The 16,813-nt window shown below is 32.6% G+C and overlaps 1 protein-coding gene across 3 annotated transcripts in view; it reads left to right on the top strand.

Moving 5' to 3' along the window:
- Positions 1 to 1,466: 1,466 nt before the first annotated feature.
- Positions 1,467 to 16,813, top strand: part of LOC136984128 (dynein light chain roadblock-type 2-like) — a 221,667-nt gene continuing 206,320 nt past the window's right edge. The window contains exons 1-4 of one of the 3 annotated variants that reach the window (XR_010882151.1): positions 1,467 to 1,547; positions 7,902 to 7,977; positions 8,048 to 8,215; positions 13,613 to 13,787. Coding sequence is in view for 2 of the 3 variants with exons in the window: in XM_067281063.1 (XP_067137164.1) it covers positions 1,539 to 1,547; positions 7,902 to 7,977; positions 8,048 to 8,215; positions 13,613 to 13,656 (297 nt within the window). In the remaining variant the exon portion in view is untranslated. Of the gene's footprint in view, positions 1,548 to 7,901; positions 7,978 to 8,047; positions 8,216 to 13,612; positions 13,982 to 16,813 lie in introns of those variants that run through there. The other 2 variants (XM_067281064.1, XM_067281063.1) reach the window with 2 other exon arrangements.

The raw sequence follows: 16,813 nt of genomic DNA, 5'->3' as shown, positions 1-16,813 counted from the left end.
TTTTTTTTTATTATTACTTTATAATCTAATGTAATGTTCGATCACGTTTAATCCAACAAACAACTCGCTAGACTGCTTCTGGGCGGCTGTTTGTTGAATTAATTACAAGTATAATCAATTTGATGTAAGAAAGTGACGGAAAAGTAAATACCGTATTTTACGGACTATAAGACGCATTTTTTTCTTCGAAAAATTGCCTCCAAAATTCAGGTGCGTCTTATAGTCCATAGCGTCTTATAGTCCGTAAAATACGGTACATCAAGAAATACTGTATATTATTGGTATTTAAATACAATGTTTTTGAATATATTAATTAACTGTTCCTTCTTTTTAAAAATTTTGCTTTGAACAGCCATTTCATTTAGGGTATAATGAAACTCCGTGCCAATATAAACGGCATTTTAGGGATAAATTCTAAACTCTGAAATCTTTTATAAGCGTTTTTCAAAATCCGCTTCGCCTTCGAGGTCTGGCTTGCCCGAAAAAGACACTTTTTTAAACTCCCGTCAAAATATTAAAACTACACTTGTTAGCTTTTAAAAGTAAATTTGTATGATTCCTTTTATCCTTTTTTTAACTGAATGAAGTAAGTAAATGTTGTCCAATAGACGCTATCGTAATAAGTGTAAACAAAGCCTTATCCACTGTAAGATATTGCATTATCCACCTGTTTTATATTAAAAACAACAGGAGGAAAAAGAAAGAAAAAAAATGGAAGCGGGAGTTTTCAATGCAAATTTATTTTGAATAGCGTTTCCTTTTTTACAAAATCAAACTGAATAATTCAAAGGACTGCTCAAAATGTCCTTTGCGGATGCGGACGCATAATTACTTATGGCGAATCAGAAGATAATTTTCGACATTTAAGATAAAAAGCTTCAGTTTGTACGTGTTGGTAACATAGTAACTTAAAAAACAGTGTTATCCTTTTGGCGAGAGGTTTAAAATTGGTTTTTAATAGCGAGGTTGAGGCTGACGTTTTAAACGCGAAAACGTGTACGTTGGACGTTCAGCGCCACTTTCTTGTAAGCCTAGAAGTTTGACAATAATGCTTGGAACGTCGAGCATGATTTCACTGACTTTCCAAACACCAATGTCAAACTTCTACGCTCACAGGAAAGCAGCGCTGAACGTTTGACGTACACGTTTTCGCGTTTAAAATTTCGGCCTCAACCTCGCTAATATTTTTTTAAACAGGTCTTATCTCGAAAACGAAGCGGATTTTGTAAAAGTTTTCAGAGGATTTTAAGTTTATTTCTGATCCCAGAATCTATTGCCACAGAGTTTTGCTCACCCCGTATAATGCCACGAATGTAGAATAGGCCTCAATTTTTACAGAATTTTACCTCGATTTATTCGCGATATCAATTTAAATATTAATTAAATTAAATAAATATAATATTTGAACTTTATTTTAATAAAGAGCGTTTAATCAAAATTTGAAAGCATCAAAATTGAGATAATTGGGCGAAAATGTACAAAACAGATTACGATTTTTTACCGGATTGGTCATTTTAAAAATTTAAATTATTGGGAGAATGGCGCACGTAAGTCTTATTACGAGTTAATGGATCTACATATTTTTTTTGTTTGTTTGAGATTGTATTATATTGCACAACGTTGCTCTATGATATTTCAGAAAAATACTTAAAATGCGTAGAATATTTTAATCGGTCTGTTTTAAATTAGTTTGTATTTCATGACGGCCGAATGGCGGCAGCCTACCGCTCTGGGGGACCCGGGTTCTAATCCGAATGTTGAATAACATTCATTATGCCGATGACATGGCACTGCTTTCCTCAAATTTTAGACATTTAGATGATACTAATTCGAGTCAGAATCTCGAGCGAAAAATATGATTCATTAGACATTATTTGATCGCACAGGGGGTCTACAATTTGGGGGTTCCCGCCCCCTTCAGGCAACCGTAGAATTTTACCGAAATTGAGAGTAGAGAAATTTAATTACTGGGGAACTGTCTTGAATGATAATTGGGATTATGAGAGATCAGAGCTCGAATAGAAAAGACAAAAACTTTTTACGAAAATTGCTGTTTTAGAGACCTAATGACTTCTTGATACGAAAACTACAATAATTAGGTGTGTATTTCCGGTGCTATTGTATAAAGTTGAATTTGGACCGTATACAAAACATCTGAAAAGATCGACGCCTTTGAAATGTGGATTTACCGAAGATTCATAAAACCCTGGTCAACTATGCGATTTCCAGCCGCGCAGGCGACCGCAACTGCAACAAGTGCTCAGGCCCGGATCAAATAAGTGCGGGGCCCGATTGGATTTTTTGCGGGGCCCTCTATATATTAAATATTTAAATAAAATGCAAATTATATATATATATATAAATCAAATGTCATGGATCATAAGATAGGTAAACTTCTACATACATAAAAAATAAAGATGCACAAAATACAAAAACAATTACATTTTATTGAATATAAATTTACATCATTGAATATGAATATATGAATTTACATATTTCTAAGTTTTGTGTTCTGTAAATTCTTCTAAAATAGTTTGGAAATCCAATTTCCTTGCTTCTTCACTTTCAATCGACATAACTGCTAAACTATTTAATTTATCCTGAGTCATTGTCGATCTCAGATAGTTTTTAATTAGGTTTAGCCTGGAAAATGATCTCTGTCCAGAAGCAACGCTCACTGGAATTGTTAAATGTATTCGGAGAGCAATAAACAAGTTTGGAAATGCCGTTGCTCTGTCATTTTCCGATAAAAATTTGAACATTTTAAATGGATTTTCAAAAAATTCTGATGGAAGGATAGATTTTAAAGCTTCCATTTTTTCAACTAACATTTTCCCATCTATATCAGCTTCCTTCACTATTGGTGCATCATTTTCTGTGAACCTAGAATCTGTTAGAGAAATTTTTAATTTAGCTGCATGTTTTTGAAGTGATTCTTTTTCCATATTTTGAAATTTTCCCAGAAACCCAAATAAGTCATTATGATTTTTCAATTGTTCAAAACGATCTTTTAGTGATTCTGTAGCTTTATCTAAAACAAAATTAAAAAAAGATATCTTGTATGCGTTTATCGGATCTACAATAGGTTCATCATCGCCTTCAGAATTGAAATTTTTCTTTCTTTTCCGAAGCCTTTTATTTCGAAATTCTGTAGATATTTTCAAATCTTCTGCAAGAGTTTTTGCTTGAACTAAAACTTGTTCGAATCCAGTATTTTTGTAGTCGCTTAACTATTTTAAAAGTTTTTCAAATGAAGAAAGTGCAATGGATACATCTACAGATTTACTTTGAAGTTCCTTGCTTTACATAATTGACTTGGAACAGTAAATCGTACCAAAAAACCAGTGATACTAAAAATTTATAGTCTTTCATAGCATTTCCAAGAGATTCTGCCTCGCTTTTAATTTGTGGATCTTCGGTAATTTCTGATATTTCGAAAAGAGCATCATAAAATTCACCTATTTGGTATCTTGCTGCTTTTACGCTTTGAATCTGACATTTCCACCTGGTATCGCAAAGAGGCTTCACAGTAAGTTCTTTTATATATTTGAGAAGTATTAACCATCTTTTTGAAGATGCCGAAAACAAAACATATAGGCGTTGGAGTAAACCAAAGAAGGTTAAAGCTTCTGAACAAATTTTTACTACATCTCCCAATACTAGATTATAATTGTGACAAACGCAAGGAGTAAAAAATGCCCTTGGATTTTCTTTTAAGAGTCTAGCTTGAACACCGGAGACTTTACCCTTCATATTCGAACCATTGTCATATCCTTGCCTTCTTATGTTGTTGATGTCAAGCCCTAAACTTTGAATTTCTTTCTTTAACACAAAAAATAGATTTTTTCCTGTGCTGCTCTCTACATGTATAAATTTGATAAACTGTTCATATATAGCGATATTCGAGCCTGGTAATGTTCCATCTAAAACATTTTGTTCTTGATGACTGACATCTGGAGTACAATCCAGAATCACAGCAAAATATTTCCCATATTTTATTTTTTAATTTGTTGCCTATTAAGTTTATTATTTCATTTTGTATTGTTTTGCTTAAATAACTTTGGTGTATTTGTTTTATGGCGATTCTTTGTATATGATCCTGCATTACAGGGTCAAATTTTCCAAGTAATTCAAGTATTCCTAGAAAAATTTCAGCTAAAAACTGAACTACAGAAAATAATCTTTCATATGTAATTATATATTATACAAACGAACTTTTTCTCGGTTCAACAACTTCTGTTGAACATTATCTATTGTTTGCTCAGCAGAAAGTCTTTTTTGAAGCTCTGTACATTTTAACATAGCTACCAAATGATTTTTTGATTTTTCATGTGTGGCAAATCTATTATGTATATTTGGCCAGTTATTAAATCCTACAGTGGCTAGTGCAATTGAGGCACCCATACTGAATAGCCGACAATAAAAACAAAATATTCTGTCTTCTGATTCAGAATATATTATCCAAGGACGGCTTATTATTTCACCATTCGTAAGCTTTCTTTTCAGATGCACTTTTGAAAAGTGTGTTCCATCCTCTTGCCGCGGAAACTCGTTTAAGATAATTTTTGTAGGACCTTTTTTAACTAAATAATCTATTTGTTGAGTAATAATCTCGGGCCAAGAAGCGGGATCATCAGTTATATTCAGTTTTTCCATTTTCATTCCAATATTTGCTTCTTCCGGTTCCGGTCTGTGTAATTGTGTTTCTTGTTTATTTTTTACCTGTTATTCTTCATTTTTATCATCATCATCTTCTTCACGTTTGTCAGTACTTTCTTCTTCAACTTTGTCATTTTTTTCTTCTTCACCTTTGTCATCATTATCTATTTTTAAAAATTTGTTCAAAGCACCTCCGAGTTTTTCACTTTCGATTTTCCTTTTTGCACTTAATTTCCTTTTTTAGATTACACTTTTATATTTTCTTCCCACATCTCTTTCTCGTTTTAGTGGATTCGACATCTAATGAAAAAATTAAATGCATTTTTAATCACAAAATATACTTACATTTTTAATTTTAAATATAATTTCTTGTTAATAAATATTATGTAATACAATTAGTACTTACCTTTTTTAACAATAACAATTGGGGCCCGACTGGGCCCAATCGCTCTAATCGCCTTAAATCCGGGCCTGCAAGCGCGAATCGCGCGCGTCTTCTCGTGGTCACATATTGTTCGTTGACGTTGCAACTCGGAAACACGTGACCCTATAATAAACCAATATATTACAGTAGCTTGTTTTTGACTACTTCCGTGAGTTTACCGACATTTTACGTTCTACTTCATAGTATTTACGGAATTATAGCCACTTTTCTTATTAAAATGGTAAGCAGTTCCTTTTCTGGAATGAATAAAATAAAAAAAAAAACAATTATTTTGATATAGCTGGCGAGAATACACAAGAAAAGATAAAATCTTCGATAAAACGAAGAATTAAAATCCCACAGGTATTCGTGAGCCCGAATAAGCTCGCTCAATCTCGATTCTGTAAAAGTATAAATCCTCAATTATCCGCCATGAGGACGAACTATTTTCAATGTTGTCACCGTATGACGTGGCACAAAGGCGTTTGCTGATTGGATGCGCGTTTGCAATCGGCGCGAGTAGAACAAACTTTTTGTTTCTAGTAGTCGCGGTTTCAGTCGCCCGCGCGGCTGGAAATCGCATAGTGTGACTGGGGCTTAACGCGGCACTTTAAAGCGGCTAATCGTTTGGCCAGTCGTATTGTAGAACGTGAAATGTTATTTAATCCGACGGGATTTAGTTTAGCCTTTTGTAAAGTGGCTAAACGTTAGTTAGCTTTGTAATAAAACGGCGCCGTTTAATCAAACGACTAGACGCTTTGTAAAGCGGCTAAATTAACAATCCGGCTGCGACACCAGTATGTATTAGTGAAATCCGATTTAAGCATGGAGGCATATTTGATATATACAACAATACCGTTGTATATATCAAACAAGTTTATTCTCCTCTGTACAGTACATTTCATTATGATCTAATGACACAAATATACAGTTATATACAAATACATATTTATACGAATTATATAGTATATTACAAATACAGTTTTATACGACATTAATTTAACTAATTTATACAGTTTTAGTTTAATTAATGTCGTATAAAACTGACTGCTCGTATAAGTTCATTTTAAACATGCGACTCAAAAAGTCCCAAAATGGCGGCCCCAGTACGCGTGTCCTGACCTTCTTATATACACCTTGTTCATAGTTCCTTCCACTAACTCTATATTGGGTAATTTACTATACTACTGATTGAGGCAGAAAACAGAAATTTCCAATACTTCTTAGGGAATTTTAAATGACGATTAATTGATTAACAAGAGCATTCAGCTCGGTTGAAAACTTCTGATGTATTGAAAGTAAATTTATGCAATAATAATGTGCCTGACATGGCTTTTTGGTGAAACACATATCTTAATGAGCCATGTCAGCCATATAGATAATGACCCAAAAAAGTTTTTTTAAAAAAAACTAAAGGAACAAATGACATAAATCAACAAGTAGTATACTTATTTCCGTTTTATTAATCAAATTAATCAATAATTTTGCTTTGGCCCCGAGAGTTATTTTAACTCAATCTAGCTTCTCATTAGCTGTTAAAATCATTATCCTAGTGACCTATTAAAAGGCCTGCAGTGGCTCACTGTGTTCACAATTTTTAGTTTGCCTGTTGTTTGGTCTTCAAATGCCAGGTATGCCAGTACAATGCAATCAATGACATTACAAACAACTGACAGAATTTGAGAAAGATTACATCAGACTGAGGAAACAAAATTTACTGGTAACTACAAAGGATATTATTAATATATTAAAAAGTAATACAAAAAAAAACTAGATAAGAATATCAGCTTACAGATTGACCCCAAGGGGAAATTCTAGGACAAATCAGACTAGTGCCTTACAAACCCTATAAAACAAAAATTTTTACATTAATATAATAAATACATCACACAAAAAAATCGCTGACAATACAGTATTTTCAAATTACAGATTAGTAAAAGATGAAAGAATGGTAACAGATACAGTAATAAGGATTGGCCTCACTGTAATTGAATCTAAAGTACAATGTCTGGACTATGATCTCACAATATGTGCGGGTTGGGGTCTTCTCCAGAAGAAAGAATACAATTTTTCATTTATGTACATTGCTGTACATTATGCTCTCCCATACATTGAAATTACAGTAGTTTTATTCCAGCTCTTCAGTCTAGGTATATTTTTGAAATCTATTCTCTTCCTTTGTCCTGATCTTTTTTGATCTTATTGAACAGTTTTCTTTTTATCTGAGATCCTTTTGATACACCTTTCAACCACAAAATCTTTTTTTTTTTCTTTTTGTTTTGACCTATAGGCTAATCCCAACAAGTTTATCTCCAACCATACTCTATTGGGTTTTCCAGTATTAAGACAAGAACAAGGAATGATAGAAAATGAAAGACAGATCAGAGAAGAAATTTTACAATATACTCAATCAAAATAAAAATTCCAACTGGTTCCTAGGCTACACAGCTACATCCACAGTGTAGTGTCAGAGCCATCCTTTTCCAGGTGTTAAGGGACAAAGACTGATACATCCGGGTCAGACCAGTTATGAAAATTTTCAAAAATCTGACCTGGATTCAAACTTGTGTCATCCAAAATTGGAAAATGACACCTTTTTTTACTCTAGTCGAGGGTTATAAAATGTTTGAATTTTACGGATTAAAACTTTTAGTTAAAATTATTTTTCAACTTTTTCCACTTTGTTAAAACAAACATTGAGTTTTTAAAATATTAGTTAAAAGTTTGTAAAGATATGAAATTCTTTGAATATTCTTTATTTCATGAAAGAATAAAAATAATCAATTTTGAATTTGAACAATAAACCACAACATTTCAGAACAAAATTGAAGAAGCTTTGAGAAGAATCCAGTCACAGAAAGGTGGTGTTGGTCTCATTGTTACAAACAGTGATGGTAATCTGAACTTTTTTTCATCACTACCTTTATATCTTGTAAATAATTGAATGTAATTTCTGAATTTCAGGTGTTACAATTAAAACAAATATGGACAATGAAACAGCCATTCGTTATGCTGGATTAACAACCCAAATGATTGAAAAATCAAGAAACGCCATCCGACAAATCGACATTTCTAATGATCTTACATTCATTAGAATTCATTCTAAAAGAGATGAAATAATGATAGCTTCTGGTAAGAAACTTAAATTTATCTCTTATACAATAATTGTTTAAATTATCAGATAGTGTTCATAAAAGTATAGTGTAGAATTTCTGTTGTACAAGAGAAATTATAGATGAATCACTACAAACTTATCCCACTCAATACTTGAGACAATCCTGGCATTAATATTCTCTAAACTCACTATTCATCCTTCATGGGTTATCGGATAACAAGACGTCCTCACTTCCAAGTGCTTCAATATGCACAATACTTAATGTGTAATGACTTCAATGACTATACAGTACCTTAATTTCAGTCCTGTTCTCGTTCTCCCTTTTCCACTAATTTGGAAAGTCTTTGATGTGCTATTACCAAAAAAAAAAAAAACCAATCCTTTTGATATATGTATGTATAGCCTAGTGATGTGCAATCCTCAGGATACAGAGTTCCTTTCTTCCCATTCCCACATATGCTTTCTCTTTGTTCACTAATCTTCCTTCAATGTTCTCCACAACCTGCTGATGGTAAAGTCCAAATAGAAGAAAAAACCCAAGGAAAAAGATATGACTGCCACAATATTCCTCATTTTTATATCCTCACAATCATCATCATTACTTTTCTACCAATCAGGGTGTGTTCTGGACAAAGGCATGGTTTGACTTACTTGAACGCTCCCCTCACAGAACGAGATCATTATGGCCTCCAGAAATAAGCATGTAGGAGGTTTTACAAAACCACTTGGAGAGAATAATACAATTAAACAACACAAATATGGGACCAAAGTACCACAATAGACACAGAAAAAAGAATTTTCTGCAGATGCAAAATTATCATATATTGCTAATTATCTACGTGGAAATTCTATATTTGAATGTATTACTGAAATGTTAGAAAGGTTTCCAGAAGTTTCAGTTGCTATTAATTAATTATTCATTTATTATTATGTGGTTGTTCGTGCCGAGAGAATTGTAAGTCCGCGAATGAACGTTACAAATATGAACAAAAAAAACTTCTGTATACAATTAAATAAACTTTTATTACTCCCGGCACACGGTTCTTTTCTATCGTATTTACAATAAAATCCCAACGTGAGTATTCCCGCTGGGGAAGGGGGGGGTCGCCACTTGTTCGCGTGCAAGCGATGATACACGCGCGCGTAACAAAACTTTTATTCCCGACTTAAAAACTAAACTTAATGACTAATTTAAAACTAACCTTATAGCTACCTTAAAACTAATAAGGAAAGGAAACAGATAGACCTAGGAAAGTAAAGAAAAGATGGAAAGGCAGATAGAAAGTACCCGGGGTCCAAGTGGTTTAGTCGATATCCTTAATGATTTGTGTCCTCACAATCGAAATCTCCTTTCTGTCTCCACTGAACCAGCAATTCGACGTCTAGGATCTCCAAATCTCCCAGTGTCCTATAGGCCCTCGTACCTCTTTCGTTCTCTCGCCTTGGCAGGTCCTCTCTCTCGGCCGCAGTCACCTTCCTTTCACTCTCTCTCGAATCTGGAGCACTGCTTACGACGTCTGTTCCCTCCGAGGTCCAGCCAAAAAGTGGTCGTTCTCCTACCCTTTAGTCCTCAGGGCTTCCTCTTTTCTTTTGTTCACACTCCCCCTTAGTTCTTAGAAGGGGTCATCCTGCCCTCCAGCGATAACGGTCAAATTGTTTAGACAAAGAATAAAGGAACGGAAATAAGAGAATAGAGATGAAAGAAGAAGGAAGATAGAAAGAAATATACATATATGTGTATTTACAACTTATGAACTATATATATATACAAATAAACAAAATATGGCTGACGGCCACAATTACTTCTAATTGCAAAACTTGTGGAAGAAAATTAATTCATTGTACATAGAAAATATTCCAATATTGTAAATTCTACTGAAGACCTTTTGAATTCTGGTTTTGAGTTCTATTTGACAAGAAGAAACAATATTTCTAGATTTTATTCTACACAAATTTTTCACTTTTTAAATTGACTCCTTTACATAGTCAAAATAAAATATAAAATGCTTTTATAGTGAAATTCCCTGTGTGATGCAGGTTATTAAACACCATGTGTTAGAAACAATATACATTAAACTACCTTTTTTCAGGAATACAATAACAGTATCAATTTATTTAACTTTAACTCACAATACACTGTCTTTCCTTCGTCCTTTACACTGTTAGTTCTGATATCCCGACAGAAATTACAGGTGATGCCAGTTTGTGGAGGATCCACTTCAATCGTCTTATATTACTAATTAAAACTAACTTATTTTAACTTAACACTAATATTATTAAAGATAAAGAAGCAAAAGGAGAAAATTATGTTATTACAGGATCCCTTTTCCCCTGTCCGGCGAGTTGGGCACTTAAGGTGTTGACTGCAGTTATCAAAGAAAACTCAAACCTCACCACGTGGTTCTTCTTATTTTTCATTTATATTGTGTTGTGTCTTCTATTTCTATACTACTAATGAATTAGTGGTCACATAAGGTGGAAATTTTATTGAATTCATATTAAAAATTTTTTTATCTCCCCAAAATTAAATCCCGAGTGCGCCATCTGATCACCATTATGGTTTATTATTTAAAATTGAAATGGATTTTGGTTTTAAATAAAAGATATTATAAGAAGTCTGAATTTTTTGTTAAGTCGATTATTATGACAAATATAGGTAAAAGTGGATTGAGTATCTCATAAAGATGTCAATCTATTAAAATCAAAGGTTGAAAAAATATGATATTTACAATAGATGGGACTAGGAAAAAAATCTGTTATTTCAAGTTTGGATCCATTAAAAGGAGGTAAAATTACATTGTTTTGGCAGGACCTGAGATTGTATTGTAGTTCCATAGTCATTACAATGTCACTTTGTCAGTGGGTTCACTGCAGTTTTCTATACATTTTTACATCTGTAATAATGTATCACAACTTTTTGTCTTGGCATGTTTTCAATGTTACAATTATTGAAACCATGAAGTATATTTTCTAATAATTCAACATTTCTATCAAAATTTTATTTGCTATGTTGAATAGACTTTATCTTCTCACATTATTTCCATATCCAAACAATGTACTTTATTGATTTTGACTCAAATTTTCTCAGCCTTGGTGAAGGTATATTCCTTGAAACCAAATATTTTTGAGTCCTTTACTTCAGGTATAACTTTAATCCATACCTGATGAGATGTCATGCCTTTCATTGCTATCACTGGGCTTAATTTTTTAGTATATAACAGTGCAGACTCCCTCTGCCCTGAAGCTTTTATCCAATTTTTCATTTTCTAACATGCAGGCTGGTCTTTCCAAAATGACAAGGTTCCATCTTCCAGCTACTCCATTCTGCTCAGGCATATATATACCTTACAGCATTTTGATTTTTAATTTCATTACTTCTTGAAAATTTAGCAAATTCTTTATTAAAATGTATTCCTTTCCATTGTTGGTGCAAAGTATTTTAAGTATTTTTAAATCTCTTTCCACATTTGGAATATCCTTTGAATTCTTTGAACACTCTTAATGCTTTGTTTTTATTCTTTAAGAAGAAAACATGTTTCTTTTGTTAGATTATCTATAAAATGTTATGAAATACACTCCTCACAATGATATTTCATCTATTGGATCACATTTGTCAGAATGGATTTTAAGGCTTTAAAGCAATTGTTCCCAAAGTGAATGCTACCACCCGTGGGTGGTGAGTAAATCTAGGGAGACAAAAAAAAAGGCAAGTAGGCACCAGGGAGTGCTGGAGGCAGGGTACTGAATGCTAATCATACGCAAGGATTTGGGGTCACTGACAATCTTTTCCTTTTCCAAAAAAAAAAAAAAAAAAAAAAAACGAACTTAGATTAAACTTCTAACTTAGAGGGTAATTTTCATTTTTTAAATAAAACATAATACAAAATATTATTGTAAATTTTTATAAGATTTTAAAAAGCAAAGATGGTCAATACTGCGATCATTTAATCTATTTCTTATTTTAGTAATGAAAAGTCTTGTTATCGAGAATGCCCTTTCCGATTCAATTGATGCGATTGGAATCGCGTTTAACACATTTAAGAGAAGACAGATGTTATGTGTTTTTCACATGTAGCCTGGAAGATTTCTAGTTTGTTTTCAAGATTGTAGTACTTCTTTTGCTCTCTAGTATTCTTGATTTGTCTACCTTGACTGTTTTAATAGAAACATCATAGCCCAATAATTTGGCAGTTCGTTTGTCTTTAATAATCAGGTTTACAAAGAAAAACTTCATACTCGTTTGTATCCTTGCCTAATTGGCACAACCTGGCGTTACGCAGTTATTCAAGCTACTGGGCATGGTTAAAAATTAAGACAGCATAAGCACAATTATTCCAGATATTACAGATTCTGACAAGTATTTTCAGAGTCCTGCCACAAATAGGCTACATATTGATTATTGACCAGTTTAAAATTAATAAATACAACTGTATTTTGACAGTTTATGAGTTAATTATGCTTTCTATTTGCAAAATTTTCTCAACCTTAACACAATATAAGAAAAAGTGAATTTTTAAGAAATTTGCAGGATTTCCCGGGTTAAAAAAACAACCGAGATCCCATTTGAGAAACCCTAGTCCGAAGACAGAAGCTAAAGGTGAAAGGACAGAAAAGATTGAAGCAAGCCAAACAATTGCCATAACGAATCTGGCTATTTTTCAACTATTATTAATAATTAAATTCTAAATAATTTGGTACTAAAGCTAGGTATTATTGTACTGTACTGCACACATAATGACTTTACAACTACTTTTACTATCATTAAGGAAATGTTCTTGGTTAGGAATAAATGGTGGAGACCATCAAGAGCAATGGAAAGATCTCTCCTATTACAGAGAAAAACACTGCTATGATTGTTGCAATCACATAAGCACAAAGAGAAAGACATTCAGGATGTATACCACGTGCTATTTACACGTCCAAAATACAGGAGTCAGTGTAACCAATTAAAGAACATTATACTAAAAGAGTAATATCTGACCGTGCCCTACAGAAGTCCTTATTGTAAATAAGATTTTTATCGGCCTCAGAAATTTCATAAAAATATTTCCAAATCTTAGTTATAAATATCAGAAGTATCAGTGGAACCTTGTGCTATTGTATACATTCTCTAACATCAGTATGTACTGAGGCCCATTGTGAAAGTTGTTACATTGTTATTTCCGGTCTAATTTGTCTGTAAATTTTTTTGTTATTGCGTCACTACCGCATATTCTGTCATTTTTGTTTGTTCAACACTATAAATACTGTATCTTTTGTTTTATTAAACAAACAGTACCTGGCTGAAAGATTAAAGCCAGAAATGCTTGTTAATTAAAATATAATTTTACTTTTTAAGTGTAACGTATATTCTTATTTAGTTTTCAAGATTTTTTTATGTCAAATATGAACTACATTAGTATTTTTCTTTTCAGATAAAAATTACGTCATAACCGCAATCCAGAAAGTAGATGCTTGAAACTAGTTTATAAATATTTAAAATATATTTGTCATGTTTTTTCTCGGAGTAATTCAGTTATTATTTATAGATTAAAATGGTAAATAATTTTACTTTGGTTATTTAACTAATTAAATGCATTTGTGATTCAAGTTACCATACATTTTTAATGTTGTGCGAAGCTCTTAAATCAGAAGTGCACAACTCACAAATTCCTTCGATGTTGTTTTGAGGGTCACAAAAGAAGTTTGATCTTCAGTTGCACAGCTATAATTTCTCAAAGAGAAGAAAGTTGCACTCATTACTAGATTAAAATTTTTAATAAAGTTTTATTGATGCTTTAAGACTTTTTTGTTTCCTAGTATTTTTCCATTTTGTGAATGAACTAAAAAATATTTAAATGCTTTTTTTATAGCTATTAGTAGCTTTTAACAAAAGCAACATGCATTACTTACTGTTTTATGTTGATCTGAATGATGTCTTTGTTTGAGGATCATTAAGCTAATTTGCATTATGGAAGTATGGGATGTTTTTCAGCCAGAGTACAACTTTACTGCTCAAATGTTGAAGATTTTGATGTTAACATGATAAAACCTACATGTAAAATAAAGTACATTTAATTAGCTTTCACAATATAACAGTTTTCGTATTTTGTTGTTTATAATAAAGCATCTTGCTTCTTCTAAACCACGAGAGCTAGACACAGGCTTTCAGAATACGTAATCAAATTTTTCAACAAACAAAAGGAAATTTGTGATTTCTAGCTTATTCTGCAGATATAATAGAAACTAATGAACGATATTTGTCTATTGTCCCATGCAACTTTGTCGTATGTTGACGAAAACTTGGCCTTGAAAACAAGGAACATTTTTTCGTTTTCAAGACCAAGTTGGTCCCGATTGTAATCAGTGCCACCTTGCAGGAATGCTGTATGATGCCCTGTTTTAAAGGTTATCCCCCCTCTTTTTTATAGTATGCAGGACTTACAGTGGAACCTTGCTTAACGAGCACCTTGCACAACGACAAAAACAAATTGTAAAAATTTGCCTCACTTAACGAGCGATATTTCGCCTAACGAGTGATGAGGACAGGGGAAGTCCCGAATTTTGCGCATGTGGCATGCTCTATCAGTCTGTTTAGCACTCCTTTCGCTAGCATCTTAGTGCCGCTTGCAATCACATATTTTTCCAAACTTGTGTTTACACATATTACTTATAAACATCAACAACCATAGCCCGTTTATATAATAAACACGCCAAACGATATGCTAAATTCTCGGGTCATTAAATTTAATGACCGATTCAAAATTAAATTTTAGAAATGTCTGAATTAAAAATTAACTATTTATAATTATTAAATTTAATACGAGATGGAAACATAACTACCCACCTCTAGTCAAATTAATTAATTTTCAATATTTATAGCCTTTACATAACCCAGGAATTTGGCATATCATTTGGAGTGTTTATCAAACATATGAGCTGTGATTTCTTTTTTGTTTCTGCAAATCGAATTCTCATTCCAGGATTGTTCATTCTGCACTAGAAGAAAAGATGATGATAATTCACACTCTTTAATGTGTATATTGTACAATTTTTTTTTGGAATAAACATTATACATAAAACATTTGAGCATTTTTTCAGTGTGAACGCATTATCGCATTTTACATTAATTTCTATGGGAAAAATTGTTTCGCTTAACGAGTGTTTCGCATTACAAGTAAGACTCTGGAACGAATTATGCTCATTAAGCGAGGTTCCCCTGTATTTATTGTGATATTGTCACAATGCCGGGCTGTAATTTTTAATTTATTTAATGTAAAATATATGTTCACCTCAAATTAGTAGAGTATTATCCCTGTACATACTTTACCGTTAGCAATGGAATAGTGCCAGTCGTTATCTAACTCCTTTCGGGGGAAAATAACGTGATTTCTGGTTTGCATCATAAGTTTATATATAGTTAATAGAGGTGCAATGTACTCACGACAGTTGCTATCAGTCAGTTTATTGACATTTACTGCAATTATTAAGGACAATAATTTTTCTGGTTGTTGATTTCCTATCTCTGTCTTTTTCTTACCATACTGAATATCTTTTCTTTTTGCCACACAGCAACAGAGGGGAGGCCCTGCAATGCCATGTGGTAAAACCAGCATCAATCTTACTACTATACAAATATTATAAATGTTTGTAAAATGGTAAGGCTGACGGTGGTTCTTTTCTTGAGAAAGTTCTTAAGTTATAAATCAGATGTGCCTTCTTTTTGGGCAGAGAAACTGTAGCGTAACTCAATAATTTGGTATAACTGTAAATCATTTCTTTCTGCCGACGAGTCAGCTATAATTGATTTAGACTCGTTAAATAAAGTGTATAGGGAATAATATCAAATTCTTTAAAAATGCTGACAAAAGGGAAAAGCAGCCTATCCACCAACAGAGCATACAAAATGCTGATACAGTAGAGAGTCGTTAATCCGAATCAATTGGGGACTGGGGTTGTTCGGATAACCGATTATGTACAAAAAATATATTAACCTGTCCGATGTTCAAATTTTTCTCTGTTGCGTGTCACTTTGTGTTGAATTTTCGTCGAGTTTAAGCCCAACGAAAATTTTTATAATAATAATCAAGGCTATTGTATCATTAAAAATTATTTCTTTATTTTGTACAAACAAAATAAATATATTGAAGAATATAAAAACATGAAAATTATACTTTAGAAGTAAATCTAGTATCAGAAACGTTCGATTCAGCACGACACAGTCCGACTGAAAATCGTTTGGATAACTGGCGATTTGGATTACCAGGGTTCGGATTAACGACTCTCTACTGTAATTGGCAACTATGTATATATAACACAATTGGTAAAGTAAAACTAACATAGAAAACATATAAGTAAATACATATGAATGGATACAAACAGATAAAACACGTAAAATAGTTATACAGTAGAGATTATTTATCCATTTTTTACACATTTTGTGTATTTGAAATAGACGAAATTTTCACATTTGACGACTTCCGACAAAAAAAAACATGTTTGAATAAAGAGAAAGGCATAATACAAATTAAAGAATGATTAAGAGTACTTACGATGAGAATTCTTATATTATTTACACGAGTGATCATCGGCCCCTTCAACATTTTACAATAAATTATCGAAATAGATCAACTTAT

Source organism: Centruroides vittatus, unplaced genomic scaffold, assembly GCF_030686945.1.
Source record: "Centruroides vittatus isolate TY-2023 unplaced genomic scaffold, ASM3068694v2 contig_904, whole genome shotgun sequence".
Taxonomy (NCBI): domain Eukaryota; kingdom Metazoa; phylum Arthropoda; class Arachnida; order Scorpiones; family Buthidae; genus Centruroides; species Centruroides vittatus.
The sequence above is the reverse complement of the archived record's forward strand: the minus strand, read 5'-3'. Positions and strand labels throughout refer to the sequence as shown.